Source organism: Ascaphus truei, chromosome 15 (genome assembly GCF_040206685.1).
Source record: "Ascaphus truei isolate aAscTru1 chromosome 15, aAscTru1.hap1, whole genome shotgun sequence".
Classification (NCBI taxonomy): Eukaryota; Metazoa; Chordata; class Amphibia; order Anura; family Ascaphidae; genus Ascaphus; species Ascaphus truei.
In genome coordinates this window covers 22021333-22041021 of record NC_134497.1, presented here as the reverse complement: position 1 = coordinate 22041021, position 19689 = coordinate 22021333, and the positions used below count along the sequence as shown (strand labels likewise).

Sequence of the window (19689 nt, the reverse complement as noted above, 5' to 3'; positions counted from 1 at the left end):
ATGATCACACATCGCCCAGCAGATGGAGGCGCGCGCACGCAGCGTCGCGAAGTGCGCTGTGTGAACGGGGCCTTAGAAAAGACATTATGGAACTGGAGAAAGTGCAGAGAAGAGCCACCAAATTAATAAAGGGGGTGGACAATCTAACTTATGAGGAGGGGCTAGCTAAATTATATTTATTTACATTAGAAAAGAGGCGTCTAAGACGGGATATGATAACTATATACAAATATATTCGGGGACAGTACAAGGAGCTTTCAAAATAACTATTCATCCCACGAGCAGTACTAAGGACTCTGGGTCATCCCTTAAGGTTGGAGGAAAGGAGATTTCACCAGCAACAAAGGAAAGGGTTATATACAGTAAGGGCAGTTACAGTGAGGGATTCATTACCCATGGAGACTGTGATGGCAAATACAATAGATAAGTTAAAAAAAAAAAGTTGGACATCTTTTTAGATGGGAAAGGTATACAGGGATATACCTAATAAGTAAACATGGGAAGGATGTTGATCAAGGGAGTAATCTGATTGCCAATTTTTGGAGTCAAGAAGGAATTTATTTTCCCCTTATGAGATATCATTAGATAATGTGTCACTGGGGTTTGTGTTTGCCTTCCTCTGGATCAATATACTGTAAGTACGGATATAGGATAAAGTATCTGTCGTCTAAACTTAGCATAGGTTGAACTTGCTGGACGTACGTCTTTTTCAACCTCATCTACTATGCAACAATGAGTCACCTACAATTTGCAGATGACATTGTTATTTTTGCCACGAGCCCCGAAGACCTCCAGCAGTAACTCAGAGAATTTGCCGAAAGAAGTAAGAATGTGGACCTCCATATGAATCTCATGTGCTGCCATAGCTAACTTACCTCCTGTAGTCCTCTTAGTGCGGGAAGAATAAGTGTTTCCTTTGGCGTGAGCAACACGATATCAACAGAAGTCCATAGAAGAAAAACAATGCAGCCCCAGCACATGGGGACAACTGGGAACACCTATTATTGAGGTAGAGGGCACTGCCGTAGTTGGCTTACCTCTCAGAATCTTAATGTTGGGAGTGTCTATTTTCCACTGCAAGGTATAATGGGTAAAGACACTGATTTTATAAACAATGACACCGAGTATGAATCAGGGGAACCTGGTTCAATTCCCGGTGTCAGATCCTTGTGACCTTGGGGAAGTCACCTTATCTCCCTGTGCCTCAGGCACCAAAACATAGATTGTAAGCTCCACGGGGCAGGGGCTGTGTCTGTAACAATCCTACGTGCTGCGTACCACAAGCTATACTATAATAGTGAAGTGCTTCGAGTCCCATTGAGAAAAAAAGCGTTATATGAAATAAAGTGATAATCGCTGTAAAGGAGCTGCAGGCTTGCGTTCCGGTAGTTTCACACGCAGCCTAGACATCGGCTGTATGTCGGCACGTAACCCGATGCCACGGGACGCGGGTCTGAGCGTACGTACTCAGGGAGCAAAGAATGAACACGAGGTCCCGGGACAAAGGAACAGTCCTACCCCATGCCTATTAGCAGGGCGACTCAGGGGACTGGGGGATTACAAAAAGATTTCACACCCGCCCAGGTTCCTAACTGTGAGAGGGGTCTGCACACAACCCCAACTCCTTAGCATATCAAACAGTGACCCCGCTAGCCAGAGAGGCGACTTGGTGGGCTTCGGACCTCAGGCTCAGCGCCATCTTGAATATGGGCGCTATATTACCTCAGGGGACACAGGGGAACTACAGGCCACATCGGAATGCATTGCAGGTATAGGGAACAAGTAACAGTTAGGGGGAAGCACTACGAGCCGGGATAACACAGTACAAGCGTAAGCATACAGTACAAGGGGAACACATTACAAGCGTCTGGATCATTCCGGCTTAGTGCACCGGGGCATTCGGGGGGGGGGGGCACACTGGGGGCGTGTGGGGGGTGAAGGGCAAGTCCAAAGGAACACTTGGAGCAGAATGAAAAAGTTTTTTTCTCTCTCGCATCTAAGCACATTTGAACACACAAAGGGAAAACACTACAAATGTCTGGAACCAAATCCCGGCACGGGGCTCGGGGAGCTGCCGGGAGCACACTGGGAGTGCGTGGTGGCAAAGGGACCAGGTTGGGGAGACAACGGGGGCAGAGTTACAAAGGGATCCAAAACGTGGTTTTCTGTGGCGGCCGAACATATTTCTCCTACATAGAGGCACACAGGAACCCATCACCGGCACAGGGGAACCCGTCACCGGCACAGGGGAACCCGTCACCGGCACAGGGGAACCCGTCACCGGGACAGGGGAACCCATCACCGGCACAGGGGAACCCGTCACCGGCACAGGGGAACCCGTCACCGGCACAGGGGTACCCGTCACCGGCACAGGGGAACCAGTCACCGGCACAGGGGAACCCGTCACCGGCACAGGGGAACCCATCACCGGCACAGGGGAACCCATCACCGGCACAGGGGAACCCGTCACCGGCACAGGGGAACCAGTCACCGGCACAGGGGAACCCGTCACCGGCACAGGGGAACCCGTCACCGGCACAGGGGAACCCGTCACCGGCACAGGGGTACCCGTCACCGGCACAGGGGAACCCGTCACCGGCACAGGGGAACCCGTCACCGGCACAGGGGAACCCGTCACCGGCACAGGGGAACCAGTCACCGGCACAGGGGAACCCGTCACCGGCACAGGGGAACCCGTCACCGGCACAGGGGAACCCGTCACCGGCACAGGGGTACACAAAGTATGGGTATGGGAAATAGAGGGCACGTCTGGGGAAGTAACCGGGGCAGCACAAAAACACACAATATGCTCTGGTGGCTGGGAAACTTCTTCCAGAGAGATTTTGTGCCCAGGCGCCACAGTGATGTTCGACAAATGTGCTAAGGCTGCAAAGATTGAAATCAATGGAATAGAACTAGAAGGCCAGGTCTACCTTGGCCGGCAAACAACAATGGATGGAAACCTTGTGAATGACATCAGTAGGAGAGTGGAGATGTGATAGAGCACATATGGAAGAAACAAGACAATATTTCATGGGAACCTTCCCCTGTGCCTGAAAAAAAAAAAAAAAAGTGTGTGACCTGTGTATCCTGCACGTGCTCACGTATGGATGTGACCTGTGTATCCTGCCCATGCTCACGTATGGGCGTGACCCGTGTATCCTCCCATGCTCAAATATGGGTGTGACGCGTGTATCCTGACCGTGCTCACGTATGGATGTGACCCGTGTATCCTCCCTGTGCTCACCATATGGATGCGACCCGTGTATTCTGCCCGTGCTCACGTATGGATGTGACCTGTGTAACCTGCCTGTGCTCACCATATGGATGCGACCCGTGTATTCTGCCTGTGCTCACGTATGGATGTGACCCATGTATCCTGCCCGTGCTCACGTATGGATGTGACCCATGTATCCTGCCCGTGCTCACGTATGGATGTGACCCATGTATCCTGCCCGTGCTCACGTATGGATGTGACCCATGTATCCTGCCCGTGCTCACGTATGGATGTGACCCATGTATCCTGCCCGTGCTCACGTATGGATGCGACACTCTGACCCTAAATGCGAAGATCATTCACAAGCTGCAGACAACGCTAAAAAGTATGAAGAGATGCATTCTGTGTATTAAGCGAAGAGACAGGAAAAAGAACGAATGGGTTCAAAACCAAACTAGTCTGTGGCATCATCACACGGGGGAAGAAATTAAAATGGCGGCGGGCCGACATATCGCAAGAAGAAATGGCCATTGTTGAACAAATATGGGACGCCACTGGATTCCAAGAGAGATTACAAGACCAAGACGACGCCCAAAAGTAAGATGGGAGGACGAGATGAGAAAATGTTTTGGTGGCGAAGAGAGCACGTAACCGCAGTACCTGGGAGATCCTGCGGGAGGCTTCATCCAGCAGTGGGGAGACACGGGGTGAAGATGATACAACACCCACATAAACTTGTAGAAGCACTATAAATATCACAAAGGGGTCAGGGAGTGCACATCTCCATGTCCTGGGTGGGGGTAAAAGAATGAAACCCTGGCTGAATTGTGTAATTAGATTATTTCACTCCTAATCCAGCCCTGCAGCACGCAGGTATTCCGGAAATAAGAAACCTCCTACTGCTCGCTCTGCTCCCAGAGGGCGCTTCTGCATGAACGCACTCTCCTGTGACTGCAGACTTCCCAGACACCGGTAATAAATAAAACACTTCAGTCTGGATCAGATCTACTTGTCAATAAGTGCAGCGAGTCTAACACAGCATGAATATTGCAAATAAGCAAGCGACGAGTCTGTGTGGTCACTCCTACTCCAGATAAATAAATGTTTTCAAAGAGATATACTGGGAAACGCATGGATTAGAAAATGCCGCCAGTACAGTGTAGGGGCAAATTGAACTGAGGACAGTGACATGTTTAATGGGTTACATCAGTGGTGGCCAAAATAATTCTATCCGGCCCACCAGAGGTGGGGCCCCCCTCCCTCCTAGGGAGAAGCTGGTGAGGACCTACATTAAGTGGGTGGTCCACAAAGCTTACCAAAGTTCATGAAGTGGGCCGCCAGCCAAAATAAATTGCCCACCCCTGGGTTAAATGCCAAGTCCCACGTAGGAGCAAAGTGAAGTAATGATACTGAGCGCTTTAATGGGTTATAGGGTCAGTCCTATGTAGGACCAAAGTGACCGAATGACAGTGATATGTGTAAAAGAGTTGAAGGTTGACGAATGATGCTTAAAAAACAAGGAACAAGACTAGCATAATTAATTTCAAATAATTAAAACTTGATCTTGTTCTCATTTGAGATGTATGAGTTGAAGGTCTGTAATATTACTACATACACATCGCAAAGGGAGATCAAGCAATTTGCCCAACGAGTCTACTGACTTACCAACCACTGCCATTTTGTGGTTTCCCCTCCCAGAATCCTATGCTCACGTATTATTATTTTTTGGTTTCTCCCTCTTAAGTGAGGGCGGTGACATCATCAGCCTGGCATTAAATGCTTCACCCGCTTCTATCGGACATGTCGCTTTATCCAAGATCTTCTGGAACTGTAAAATTCTTGGGACAGGGATTTTCTTCCTAGAGCTTTAGTGCGTCTCAACTCGTATGTACAAAAGACAATCCCAGCAAGCTCAAAACCCACAACACACACACACACGCCAAAAGGAGTGCTAACTGGATAGTGACCTTGTGTATACAACAAAAGACAAAAAAAAGCTCAAATCCGACAAATTATATAGTTATATAATATCTGTTCTTCTTCTTCTAGGTAGGGGTCATTTGGTTAAATTCTTTGGCTCCAGCATTATAAGCCTGCGACCACGTCACGTTAAACCCTTTTAGCAGGTCCTAACACTACCTGTAAATGGTGTCTTCACCTCTATTAGAGAAATGTCTCAGACTGGTCATTCACAAGTATGTCCCTCCCTCAGCCCCGAGCAAAATACTAACTAGTGAAGTTACGGGACTAACATTTCCCCCCAAGGGAAACAACATGGCAGCCAAATCGCCACCCAATAGGCAACTGCAATATCTTCAGTTGTGGCTTCCTATTGGATGGCCGTTTAAATCCCCTTTAAATCCCAGGAATTACGACTGGTAACTACACCAGTAAGTAGCTCGGGAATTGGAAGGTCCCCAGAGCCGGAAATAGCGGGGTTCGGCTCTTAAGACCTCCAGATTCCTTTCCAGTAAAAAAAAATGGGGTTTAGTTACGGTGTATTGCTCCTTTAACATAGTGCTATAATTACCATTCAAAGCAACACGGATTTAATACTCAAAACACACGGTGTATAAAACACACTTTTTTGTCCCTGCTCACACAAAAGGGCAACGAAATTGGCCAAATAAAAACAAGCAAAAAAATGGTAGTGTTTGTACTAACCTGTTGCTCTTCCTTCTGTATTTTCATGATCATTAACTGGGGTAGAAAGGTTTCCCACCTGTAACACAAGAGAAGTTTCCCTTACTGTAAAACAATGTACACTCTTTAAAGGGTCAGTCCCTCCTAGGATCAAAGTGGCCGCATGTTCTATAGCAGCGGTTCCCAACAAAGGGTGCGCGAGGCGTCTCCGAGGGGTTCTCCCCCAAATTATCAGTACTGGGGACTCTCAGGCAGTATAGCGGGGTCCTGAGCCCGGGTGGGGGCTGCGCACTTAGTAAGACCCCAAACTGCACATTAGCGTGGGGGGTATCGCTGTCAATTACAGCAAGAGCTTCCCACAATGCTTTGCATCCGCAGCAGCAAGGCATTGTGGGGCGTGACTTTGGAAACTCCCGCAGTGAGTGACAGCGATACCCCCCATGCTGCCTGCACACACTGAGGGGCAGTTTGGGGGGGATTATTAAGCGTGTGTTCCCCCCACGAGCTCAGGACACCACACTGCCTGGGATCGGTCACACAGTCTGATAGCGACAGTCTGAGGGGTCAGCGATAAGATTCAGTCATTAGGGGATTGGAGGAAAAATATTTTCCAGCAGGGGGAGCACAGGGTAAGACAGGTTGCAGAACGCTGGGATATAGGTTAAAGGTGCAGCTCACCCCTACTTTTTCCGATGCCATTTCCAGCCCCGGGGGCCCCCTGGTTATACTTACCGTTGCAGGTAGCTTCCCTCCTGGGAGAATAAGATGGCAGTTTAAAGCCCCTGCATCACGCCGGCCAATAGGAAGCAGCAATGTCATTGGTCGCTGCTTCTGTTGGCCAGTGGGGGGGGGGGGGGGTTAAATAACCAGGAAGTAACCGGGTGCTTCCCGGCAAGTATCTCGGGGAGCAGGGAGTCCCCAGAGCCAGAATTAATGCAGTTTATTTTTTGGGGACCCCCTGCTTCTCACCCAATGCGCTAGGGGGGGGGGGACACACTTCTCCTTTTATTTACAAAATCAAATAAGTATAAGAATTTTTAATAATGCTTCAATTTGTAATCTCTCAGAGCTTCCATTGTTGTGATAAGACTGTTTGCAAGCTGTTCTATACCCCGTCTCTCCCATATCGTGTCTGACAGAGGATGGTAGCAGAATTGTTCATTAAAAAAAAAAAAAAAAAAGTTAAAACGACTTCAACGGATCAAAAGCGACACTTTTAACCTTTTCACCACCAGAGGTCAGCAACAACGCATTTGCAGAGCAAAGCAGGTCGCCCTGGCAGGGAAAGGGTTAATAGGGTTAAGACAGATTGCTGGCACTACTTTAAAAAAAAAAAACAAATAACACAAGTAGACATCTTTGTAAATACTAACACAAGTAGACATCTTTGTAACACCTTTACCTAATCTCTTTAGTGATAAGAATAATACTTGCCAGAGAAGACTCAGAGCCATAAAGAATAGAAACATAGTAATTTTCACAGTGGGAGCAAATAAGCGTGAACATAAAAATAAAAAAATTAAAGCAATGCATACAATGTACCACTCTGCTTAGGATTCGTAGATGACGAAAACGCATTTAATTCTGTCTCCGCCTCAGCGCTCCTCGATGCGCCAAGACGAAGTGTTGAAGAAGCGCACTTTATTATTATAAACATTTACGAGAATGCCAGATCAACCATTAGATAACATGCAGATACAAGCATGAAAAGGATCAGCCAGGGAGACACCATGTCTCCAAAGCCTCCCACTGCCACATGTGAAGAATTGTCAACCGAGACATTGGATTGGGAAGAAAAAGGAATCAAACGGTGAATATTTTTATCACCCACGATTTGCAGGCGCCGTTGTTATTTTTGCCACAAGTCCAAAAGACCTCCAGACACTAATTGGAGAACTCTTCGAAGCGAGTAGGAATGTGGGCCGCGGTATGAATCTCAGCAAGACCTGTGATGTTCAACAAATGTGCCAAGTCGGCAAAGATTGAAATAAATGGAATAGAACTAGAAGTCAAAGACCATAATCTACCTTGGCCGGCAAAGGACAATGGATGACGTACTGAAGATGGGATGGATCACATTTGGAAGAAACAAGACAATCTTTCAAGAGAACGTTCCACTGCCTCAAGAAGAAAGTTCTCTCCCTGTGTATTCTGCGATTGCTTACAAATGGATGTGAAACTTGGACCTTAAATGCGAAGACAATTCAGAAGCTTCACACAACTCAAAGACGTATGGAGAGATGTATGCTGGGTATTACCTGGAGAGACAGGAAATAGAAGGAATGGGTTGGGAACCAAAGAGAAGTTTGTGACTTCATCACACGGGTGAGTAAATTGCAATGGCGGTGGGCCGGCCATATCGCAAGAAGAAATTGCCATTGTTGGGCAAAGATGGTACTCGACTGGCTTCCAAGAGAGATTTAAAGGACAAAGACGACGACCAAAAGTAAGATGGGAGGATGGTATCAGAAAATGTGTCGGAGCGACGTGGAGGAGAGGCTGCAATATGCGGATGATCACTAGTGAGGCTTCCTCCAGCAGTGGGGGAAACAGGGGCTGAAGAAGATATATTTAAGTTGTGCCCACCCTGTGGGACTGCCTCTTTAGATCTAAAGATTCGAGATTCGAACTTCAGGTTAGTTCGATATAATAAAGGGGAAGGAAAATCTGATTTATGAAGAGAGGCTAGCTAAATTAGATTTATTTACATTAGCAAAAAGGCGTCTAAGAGGGGATATGATAACTATATACAAATATATTCAGGGACAATACAAGGAGCTTTCAACAGAACTATTCATCCCACGGGCAGTACAAAGGACTCGGGGCATCCCTTAAGGTTGGAGGAATGGAGATTTCACCAGCAACAAAGGAAAGGGTTCTATACAGTAAGGGCAGTTACAGTGTGGGATTCATTACCCATGGAGACTGTGATGGCAGATACAATAGATATCTTCAAAAAAAAGGTTAGACATATTTTTAGAAAGGAAAGGTATACAGGGATATACCAAATAAGTATACATGGGAAGGATGTTGATCCAGGGAGAAATCCGATTGCCAATTCTTGGAGTCAGGAAGGAATTTATTTTTCCCGTCATGAGATATCATTGGATGATATGACACTGGGGTTTGTGTTTGTCTTCCTCTGGATCGATATACTGTAAGTACGGATATAGGATAAAGTATCTGTCGCCTAAATTTAGCATAGGTTGAGCTTGATGGACGTATGTCTTTTTCAATCTCATCTACCTGACACACTGACACACTGACACACTGACACACTGACACACTGACACACTGACACACTGACACACTGACACACTGACACACTGACACACTGACACACTGACACACTGACACACTGACACACTGACACACTGACACACTGACACACTGACACACTGACACACTGACACACTGACACACTGACACACTGACACACAGACACACAGACACACAGACACACAGACACACAGACACACAGACACACAGACACACAGACACTCTTGTTGCCTTGCTAAAGCCATAATGTCTTTTTCCCCCTGTAGTGCCTTAATTATTTGCGTGTCCCAGAATCCAAAGCGGCAGGCTTAGTGCATCCGAGGCAGTTTAGTCCTGAGGGCCTCAAGAGAGAGGAAAGCAGGGGGGAGGGGGAGAGCTCCTCTGTCCTTCAAACAGCACATCCCTCGCTCGCAGGTCTGCACACTATCCTTCTCCTGGCACTGCCCAGCCCCTGGTTACTGCTGCATTGTGCCTTTGTAGCGCCTGCCAGCAATCTCACAGAGTGGCTGTGCTCCTGCGGAGGGCAGTCGCAGGCGCTCAGGAAAAAGCCCAAACTGGATTAGTTTGGCACGGAGGTGTTACCTGGCAGACGCAGGAAGGGGGGGGAAGGGGGGGAAGCAGCCTGTGTCGTATTTGCAGTAATACACAGTCATTTTTAAGGCTGGTTCCTAATTTTGTGCGTAGCCGCCACGTACCCGTATATACGGGCAGGGGAAAAGTTCCCTTCTACGCACTGCGTGGCACACAAGTGGTTAATAGTGCCCTCTGCCATTTCTACTTCCTGAGGCTCTTTAACCACTGTACCAATACACAGATCTATATATACACACACACACACAGACCCATCCATCCATACACACACGCGCACACACACACACACACACACACACACACACACACACACACACACAAATATAATACACAGCTAATAGACACAGCCAAGATATACAATGATATATACACGATTTGCACATGTGCGCACGCTTATATACTGTATTTATTATATGCGCTGTCCCTGACGGACAAACTGAAAGTCCTCAGCAAGATAACACATTTTCTACTAGCTTTAGGCCAGTTCCACAGAGCTCCGATAAGGTATCTCTGAATTTTCTCCCGGAAAGAGCAGAGCGGTAATTTTACCGGCTGTTAGCGGGTAAGTACATGCAGATGATATGCAAATGAAGCGTTATCATAACATGGCGTATCCACTAAATCCTGTTATGGTTAACGCGGGAACTTAACGTGACATTAGTGAGGTCATACCTAATCATGGCGTTACTCCCATCCAGACACTGACATAGGGTTTTTATAGGGTCTGGCGGGGGTATCCCCACAGTTAGGTATAAATAACATTGCGTTATTTTCCTCTCCTCTCTATACTGGAGTTAAACCCTTATATCTGGGCATGGATGGGAGTAACCCTAAGACATACTTACCGTCACGTTATTGGGAGTTATAGGGCCTGGATGGGAGTAACACTATGACATACTTACCGTCACGTTATTGGAAGTTATAGGGCCTGGATGGGAGTAACACTAAGATATACTTACCGTCACGTTATTGGGAGTTATAGGGCCAGGATGGGAGTAACACTATGACATACTTACCGTCACGTTATTGGAAGTTATAGGGCCTGGATGGGAGTAACACTAAGACATACTTACCGTCACGTTATTGGAAGTTATAGGGCCTGGATGGGAGTAACACTAAGACATACTTACTGTCACGTTATTGGGAGTTATAGGGTCTGGATGGGAGTAACACTAAGACATACTTACCGTCACGTTATTGGAAGTTGTAGGGCCTGGATGGGAGTAACACCAAGACATATTTACCGTCACATTATTGGGAGTTATAGGGTCTGGATGGGAGTAACACTAAGACATACTTACCGTCACATTAGTGGGAGTTATAGGGTCTGGATGGGAGTAACACTAAGACATACTTACCGTCACGTTATTGGGAGTTATAGGGCCTGGATAGGAGTAACACTAAGACATACTTACCGTCACGTTATTGGGAGTTATAGGGACTGGATGGGAGTAACACTAAGACATACTTACTATAACGTTATTGGAAGTTATAGGGACTGGATGGGAGTAACACTAAGACATTCTTACCATCACGTTATTGGAAGTTATAGGGACTGGATGGGAGTAACACTAAGACATACTTACCGTCACGTTATTGGAAGTTATAGGGACTGGATGGGAGTAACACTAAGACATACTTACCGTCACGTTATTGGGAGTTATAGGATCTGGATGGGAGTAACACTAAGACATACTTACCGTCACGTTACTGGGAGTTATAGGGTCTGGATGGGAGTAACACTAAGACATACTTACCGTCACGTTATTGGGAGTTATAGGGTCTGGGTGGGAGTAACACTAAGACATACTTACCGTCACGTTATTGGGAGTTACAGGGCCTGGATGGGAGTAACACTAAGACATACTTACTGTCACGTTATTGGGAGTTATAGGGTCTGGATGGGAGTAACACTAAGACATACTTACCCTCACGTTATTGTCAGTTATAGGGTCTGGATGGGAGTAACACTAAGACATACTTACCGTCACGTTATTGGGAGTTATAGGGCCTGGATGGGAGTAACACTAAGACATACTTACCATCACGTTATTGGGAGTTATAGGGTCTGGATGGGAGTAACACTAAGACATACTTACCGTCACGTTATTGGGAGTTATAGGGCCTGGATGGGAGTAACACTAAGACATACTTACCATCACGTTATTGGGAGTTATAGGGACTGGATGGGAGTAACACTAAGACATACTTACCGTCACGTTATTGGGAGTTATAGGGTCTGGATGGGAGTAACACTAAGACATACTTACCGTCACGTTATTGGGAGTTATAGGGTCTGGATGGGAGTAACACTAAGACGTAATTACTGTCACGTTATTGGGAGTTATAGGGTCTGGATGGGAGTAACACTAAGACATACTTACTGTCACGTTATTGGAAGTTATAGGGTATGGATGGGAGTAACACTAAGACATACTTACCGTCACGTTATTGGGAGTTATAGGGTCTGGATGGGAGTAGCACTAAGACATACTTACCGTCACGTTATTGGGAGGTACAGGGACTGGATGGGAGTAACACTAAGACATACTTACCGTCACGTTATTGGAAGTTATAGGGACTGGATGGGAGTAACACTAAGACATACTTACCGTCACGTTATTGGAAGTTATAGGGACTGGATGGGAGTAACACTAAGACATACTTACCGTCACGTTATTGGGAGTTATAGGATCTGGATGGGAGTAACACTAAGACATACTTACCGTCACGTTACTGGGAGTTATAGGGTCTGGATGGGAGTAACACTAAGACATACTTACCGTCACGTTATTGGGAGTTAGGGTCTGGATGGGAGTAACACTAAGACATACTTACCGTCACGTTATTGGGAGTTATAGGGACTGGATGGGAGTAACACTAAGACATACTTACCGTCACGTTATTGGGAGTTAGGGTCTGGATGGGAGTAACACTAAGACATACTTACCGTCACGTTATTGGGAGTTATAGGGACTGGATGGGAGTAACACTAAGACATACTTACCCTCACGTTATTGTCAGTTATAGGGTCTGGATGGGAGTAACACTAAGACATACTTACCGTCACGTTATTGGGAGTTATAGGGCCTGGATGGGAGTAACACTAAGACATACTTACCATCACGTTATTGGGAGTTATAGGGTCTGGATGGGAGTAACACTAAGACATACTTACCGTCACGTTATTGGGAGTTATAGGGCCTGGATGGGAGTAACACTAAGACATACTTACCATCACGTTATTGGGAGTTATAGGGACTGGATGGGAGTAACACTAAGACATACTTACCGTCACGTTATTGGGAGTTATAGGGTCTGGATGGGAGTAACACTAAGACATACTTACCGTCACGTTATTGGGAGTTATAGGGTCTGGATGGGAGTAACACTAAGACGTAATTACTGTCACGTTATTGGAAGTTATAGGGTATGGATGGGAGTAACACTAAGACATACTTACCGTCACGTTATTGGGAGGTACAGGGACTGGATGGGAGTAACACTAAGACATACCGTTACGTTATTGGAAGTTACAGGCCATTAACGGTTCTTTTATCATTAAAAAGGGCGTAATTCCACATAGCGCGCAAAAAACACCTTTTGTTAAGAATGTAACAAATCTGTATTACTTAAACAAATCTAACCGTGCAGATAGCAAAGATTTGGCTGCTCTTGGAAATGTATTCTAAATTGCATTTCTTGGGGCATCTGATCGGGAGAGGGGGGGGGATGGGGGGGAATGTTTATCAATCACGTGTTTTCTTTACCCTTAGACCTCCCCGTCCTTTTCAGATGCCTAATAACGCCGACGCTTGGGGAGGGGGAGAGAGGGGCTCTGTCTGTGCAAACTCCTGTAGAACACGCCGTGATATCAGACAGAAGGAGCAGCCGGAGGAAAATCAACCCCTCCCAAGTCTCAGATCAGCGTGTTTACAAACCGACAGCAAAAAAGGGATTTAAAAATACTTAATAGGTGTCAGATTGAAGTAAATATCACATAATAAAAAGCACGCGCCGCTTCTGGTACACGCTCGTTACGCAGACGGATCACAGAAACGTTTGGCAGCAAAGCCTTACTCAAATGTATTACAATTGCAAATAAAGCACTACGTAACAGGACTGACATTTTTCAGGACAATAACCCTAAACCAGGGGATGGTAGTCCTCAGGGCCACTAACGGGTCAGGTTTTCAGGATCTCTGCTTCAGCACAGGTGCCTCAATCAGTTCCTGCTTCAGCACAGGTGCCTCAATCAGTCCCTGCTTCAGCACAGGTGCCTCAATCAGTCCCTGCTTCAGCACAGGTGCCTCAATCAGTCCCTGCTTCAGCACAGGTGCCTCAATCAGTCCCTGCTTCAGCACAGGTGCCTCAATTGGTCCCTGCTTCAGCACAAGTGCCTCAATCGGTCCCTGCTTCAGCACAGGTGCCTCAATCGGTCCCTGCTTCGGCACAGGTGCCTCAATCAGTGGCTCAGTCTTCGACTGAGCCTCTGATTGAGCTACCTGTGCTGAAGCTGGGATATCCTGAAAACCTGACCTGTTGGTGGCCCTTGAGGACTGGAGTTGAGCCCCTCTGTCCTAAACTCACAGGAACACGCTAAAACGGGGCTGCCCAAACGTAACCGCACTTCACCCACTCCCCGCTAAGGCCCGAGGCGTATACGCCGGGGTATACGCACCGTACACAGGAAACACACACCGTACGCAGAACAATGCGATATAGAATGAAGATGCGACACCGCCGCTAGTAACCCTTCCAGTGCCAGCGGGGGTCCCGGCACAACGCGATCACGTGACCACTCCTCGGAACCATCGCCGGGTCGATGGCGACGGGAACACGAGGGGAGGACCCTTGTAGGCCTCACCCCACACACAGACGAGAAATCCCATGGATGTAGCCAGCAACCCTGCAAGGATTACACAGGTCTCCGGCCTTCCTTCCCCTTCTGACGGACCCTTTAAATGCCACAAAGATTGAGACCGGGGGCTTATCTGCCACTAGGGTGTGTGCGCCGGCGTTTGGGCGCCGAGGGACCCTTCACCGCCGCTGCTTCGCCATTGCACACTCAGCCGGTGGCCGTTACGCCAATAAGGTGACTACGTTACGGGGTTTTAGTGGTTAGGGAGGCTTTTCGGGAAAAAGGGCAGGGGCTAGTGTTCATATTAGGGGGTAAGGCTGGGGGTTTTTAGGGTTAGGGTACCCTGGCGGAAAAACGTCCGGCGGCGAGATGTCCCTGCGGCGCGGCGAGTGTCCTAGACTGTAAAAGCTTGTCTTCTGTCATTTCCCCTTTATGTGACTTGCAGAGTAGATTCGATGTCAACCTTAATATGTACCCGCTCCTTTTATATTATATTTGACACCGGCCGCGATTCTTTCTTCCCCGCACTGTACAAAGCGGGGTCTCTTCCCACCTCTACGTTTTCCCTGCTCACAAGTTTTTAAAAAGGATGAAAAAATGAGCCCCAGACCCTAAATAAATCTGTCTGTGTGCGAAGTCCCTCACCAAGGCTGCGGTCCCAGTGCCTGCGCTGCACGTGCGTCTGCCAGGCTGGCGGCGCGTGCAGCCGATTACCCCGGTTGGCAGTGCGCTGCAGGGGAAAAGACAGGGGGGCGTGGCCATCCCGTCACACGGTAGGTTCACCTTCATTGGCTGAACCACTGGGGGGCGTGGCCTCGCGCTCTGTCGCTAATTCTAATCACACTTTTAATGTAGGTCTGAAAAACGCACCGCGCAGCGAGGCAGGCCGCCCCTCGCAGCGGGCGAACCTGGCCTTAGTGAGATTAGGAGATCTCGACAAACCTTATCTGAGAAAAGGAGAAAAGGAGACCATTTCTCTGATAACCCTGCATGAGAAACACCGCGCGGTGCTTCCTGGTAAACTGGAGCAAGTGAGAATACACAGCAGTGTGAACACTCTACTGCAGGCTTTTGGGCCTAGTTTAAAATAAAGGAAAAAACAAGTGCTAACTATAATACTAAATAAGGGTAGAGATGATCGATATCAGCGCTGGCCCCACATGGGAAGCGGGTCTGCAAGTGGCCCTTACCCCATATCTCCAGAAGGCTTTTTTCCTGCGCCACACATTTTCTTATTTAGCTGGACAGCTGTGAGAGTCACCCTAGAGTGGACAGACGGTCTCCTTGGATATCTATAATACTAAATAACCTACAAAAAAGCGCTCAACCTATTTATAAACAAATTTGCTACTTACAATATACCTGTGCACAACCCCTAAATAATGTGATAAACACTTGTACAAATATAATTATAAGAGTGATAAAATATCCCAAAACAAACCAGTTGGTAACTTATGGGATGGCAGCCATAGGACAACAAAACAAATCTATCCAATGGTTTCTTATAACACAATGATGAAACGAGGCACAAAAAGTCCTGGCGCAATATGGCGTAGTGAATACCAGTCCTTGCTTGAAAAAGAAAGGATTCTCAGTCGCACTATTAGTCCTTTTCTCGCCAACGCTGGTCTTGCACTGGGCTCCTCACACCTGCACGGTTCTGTGACCATAGGATACACACAAGACCATTGCGCAGTAACTTCCAAATCAATTGGACTCACCCTCTTAGCTGCTAACTACTTACAGCAAAGCAGCAGATAAAAGGGCATTGGTTGGTATCTTTGTCTTAGGAGTTGGATCACTGGCTGTCACAAGTTCTTAGCTTCCATAGGCACTCCGAGTCACAGTACCCAAGGGATACAAAGAATGGACATAGTGCGTATACCAACATTTGAACAATTTATTAATAAACAGCACCACTAGAATTTGCACTCACATTTGGGGTGTTGTTGCAGTAAAATTACAACGTGCCGTCCGCTACCTGCGTACTCCGAGGGGTGTGTGCTAGCAGCTGTGGTCGGTTCCACTCTTCCCGCCCGCGACTCCAACTAGCATCCTCCCCCCTGATTGCTGCACTGTTAGCTCCTTTCCACACTCACGGGCTCACGCAACAGTAAGCTCCACCCTACGCGTTTCGTGACCGTCAACATTACTTCGTCAGGGGTGTGGCGCTTAGATGTTACATTAGGCTAATTTAAAGCCGATAAAAATTAACCCTATCTGCATTATTCACAGTTGGGAAAAATAAACTCATTAGAACATTTGTGGAATCTACACTAGGATTGGCTAAAAAAACCATCTGCCTGTAATATCCCCATGGTACTAATTTACTGCGAGCTCCTCGGACGAACCCACATCTCAAAATTAGAAATACAAGGTAAATAAAGTACAAACAGTGGGGCTACCCGCGACATATGGCAAGCGGGAGACCCTGCCCCGAAGAGCTTACAATCTAAGTGGTGTGCCGGGAGGCTTGTAGACGCCGCAGGAGTAGAAGTGTCGGCAGAGAGGTCAAGAGCATCCGAAAATGTAAGGAGATGCGGAAAGTGAACTTTAACCTTCAGTGTCCTTCTGATGTACCAGGCACACACGACCCCTGGCCAGTCAGCGGTGCTGTACCGGGTGCACCGTGACCCATAACCAATCAGAGATGCTATTGCTATACCACACACACACACACACACACACACACACACACACACACACACAGTGACCTCTGACCCATCAGCGCTGCTATTGCTGTACAAGGCACACCGCGACCCCTGACCCGGTAGCGGTGTTATTGCTGTACAACCCGCACTGCGACCTCTGATCCATCAGCGGTACTACTGCTGTACCACACACACACACACACACACACACACACACACACACACACACACACAGCAACCTCTGATCCATCAGCGGTACTACTGCTGTACCACACACACACACACACACACACACACAGCAACCTCTGATCCATCAGCGGTACTACTGCTGTACCACACACACACACACACACACACACACACACACACACACACACACACAGCAACCTCTGATCCATCAGCGGTACTACTGCTGTACCACACACACACACACACACACACACACACACACACACACACACACACACAGCAACCTCTGATCCATCAGCGGTACCACTGCTGTACCACACCCACACACACACCGTGACCTCTGACCCGTCAGCGGTGCTATGGATGCAGCAGGCGCCGCGCTCCACGGTGCAACGATCACATGGACAGAAACCGGCGGCGATCTTGTGGCACGGAGAAAGGTTAGAAACCAGGTCCCGACAACACATGCAGCTGCGATTGCAAAGCCAGTGGGGCCGCCGCGGCAGCCGGCACATACAGCTATTATTAGAAGCAGAAAAAGCACGTTATCTTAGCCAAGAGGAACAGCGACGCAAGACAAAAACCCTCACATAAAGGAATAGGGAGCTTGTAGCAATAAAAGGGGTAACACGCCTTTTCTATCACATTTCCATGTAGAAAGCAGACTTATCGCCCTTTACAGCAGGGGGGGGCTCAACTCCAGTCCTCAAGCCCCCCTACCTTCCCTCCCCCCAACAGGTCATGTTTTCAGGATATCCCTGTTTCAGCACGGATGGCTCAATCAGTCCCTGCTTCAGCACAGGTGGCTCAATCAGAGGTTTAGTCTTTGACAACCTCCTGTGCTGAAGCAGGGATATCCTGAAAACCATACCTGTTGAGGGGGGAGCTTGAGGACTGAGGTTGAGCCCCCCTGCAATAGAGGACAGTGCACCTTCCCCCCCCCCCTACAAAAAAACTCACATAACAAACCCGCTGCCCAAAACGTTTGTCCCGTTAACTCCGTACATGGCTGACATGATATAAAATGGAAAAAAAATCTTCAAAAAGGCGCGTTTATTCAGCTTTATATCCGCTCCAACAAACACAGACCCGTCCACGTGCGCAGCACGAAAACAGGAGACACTTCTCCGCTACGTCGGGACGGAGGAACGTCCAGGCAAGCGAAATCTGCAACATGTCCTCTACTACGCGTCCCATCCGCTACTACGCGTCCCATCCTCTACTACGCGTCCCATCCACTACTACGCGTCCCATCCTCAACTACGCGCCCCATCCTCTACTACGCGTCCCATCCGCTACTACGCGTCCCATCCGCTACTACGCGTCCCATCCGCTACTACGCGCCCCATCCTCTACTACGCGCCCCATCCTCTACTACGCGCCCCATCCTCTACTACGCGCCCCATCCTCTACTACGCGCCCCATCCTCTACTACGCGCCCCATCCTCTACTATGCGCCCCATCCTTTACTACACGTCCCGTCCGTTACTACACACGCTGGAAAGATGTCCGGCTGCTCGCTGCATTGGGGACACCTATTAAAGACATCGACACCACATTTTGAATGACGGTTCCTGAGATCAAGGAGCAGCTTTTGTCTATGTTTGGATAAAATTCGCTGATGACCTCACATATGACGACACGGTCCTATAACACAACCCCCCCGCACACTGCCACTTAACCCTGGTGACCCGGAAAACCTCATTTGCAACATTAGCAAAAATACCGGTGCAGCCAAAAGTTCTTCCAGGGGTGGGTCTGTGGGTGTGTGTGTGTGTGTGGGGGGGGGGGGGGGGGGAGAGGGAGGTGTGTGTGTGGGGGGGGGGGGGGGGCGGGGAGAGGGAGGTGTGTGTGTGGGGGGGGGGGGTAGAGGGAGGTGTGTGTGTGGGGGGAGGAGGAGGTGTGGGGGGGGGGGGGAGGAGGTGTGTGGGGGGGGGAGGAGGTGTGTGTGGGGGGAGGAGGAGGTGTGTGGGGGGGGAGGAGGTGTGTGGGGGCAAGGAGGTGTGTGGGGGGGCGAGGAGGTGTGTGGGGGGGCGAGGAGGTGTGTGGGGGGGCGAGGAGGTGTGTGGGGGGGGAGAGGAGGTGTGTGGGGGGGCGAGGAGGTGTGTGGGCGGGGGAGAGGAGGTGTGTGTGGGGGGGGCAAGGAGGTGTGTGTGGGGGGGGTGAGGAGATGTGTGTGTGTGTGCGCGGGGGGATGTGGTGTGTGTGTGGGGAGCAGGAGGAGGTGTGGGGGGTGTGTGTGCGTGTGTGGGAGTGTG

General features: G+C 48.5%; 1 protein-coding gene across 5 annotated transcripts in view; it reads right to left on the bottom strand.

Moving 5' to 3' along the window:
- Positions 1–19689, bottom strand: part of CHD6 (chromodomain helicase DNA binding protein 6) — a 189724-nt gene that overhangs the window by 155006 nt on the left and 15029 nt on the right. For 4 of the 5 annotated variants that reach the window (XM_075571929.1, XM_075571933.1, XM_075571930.1 and 1 more), the window contains exon 2: positions 5882–5939. The exons of the other annotated variant lie outside the window; for it this stretch is intronic. In XM_075571929.1, coding sequence (XP_075428044.1) covers positions 5882–5914 — 33 coding nt within the window. In that variant the 5' untranslated portion in view covers positions 5915–5939. The remainder of the gene's footprint in view (positions 1–5881; positions 5940–19689) is intronic. 5 annotated transcript variants of the gene reach the window in all.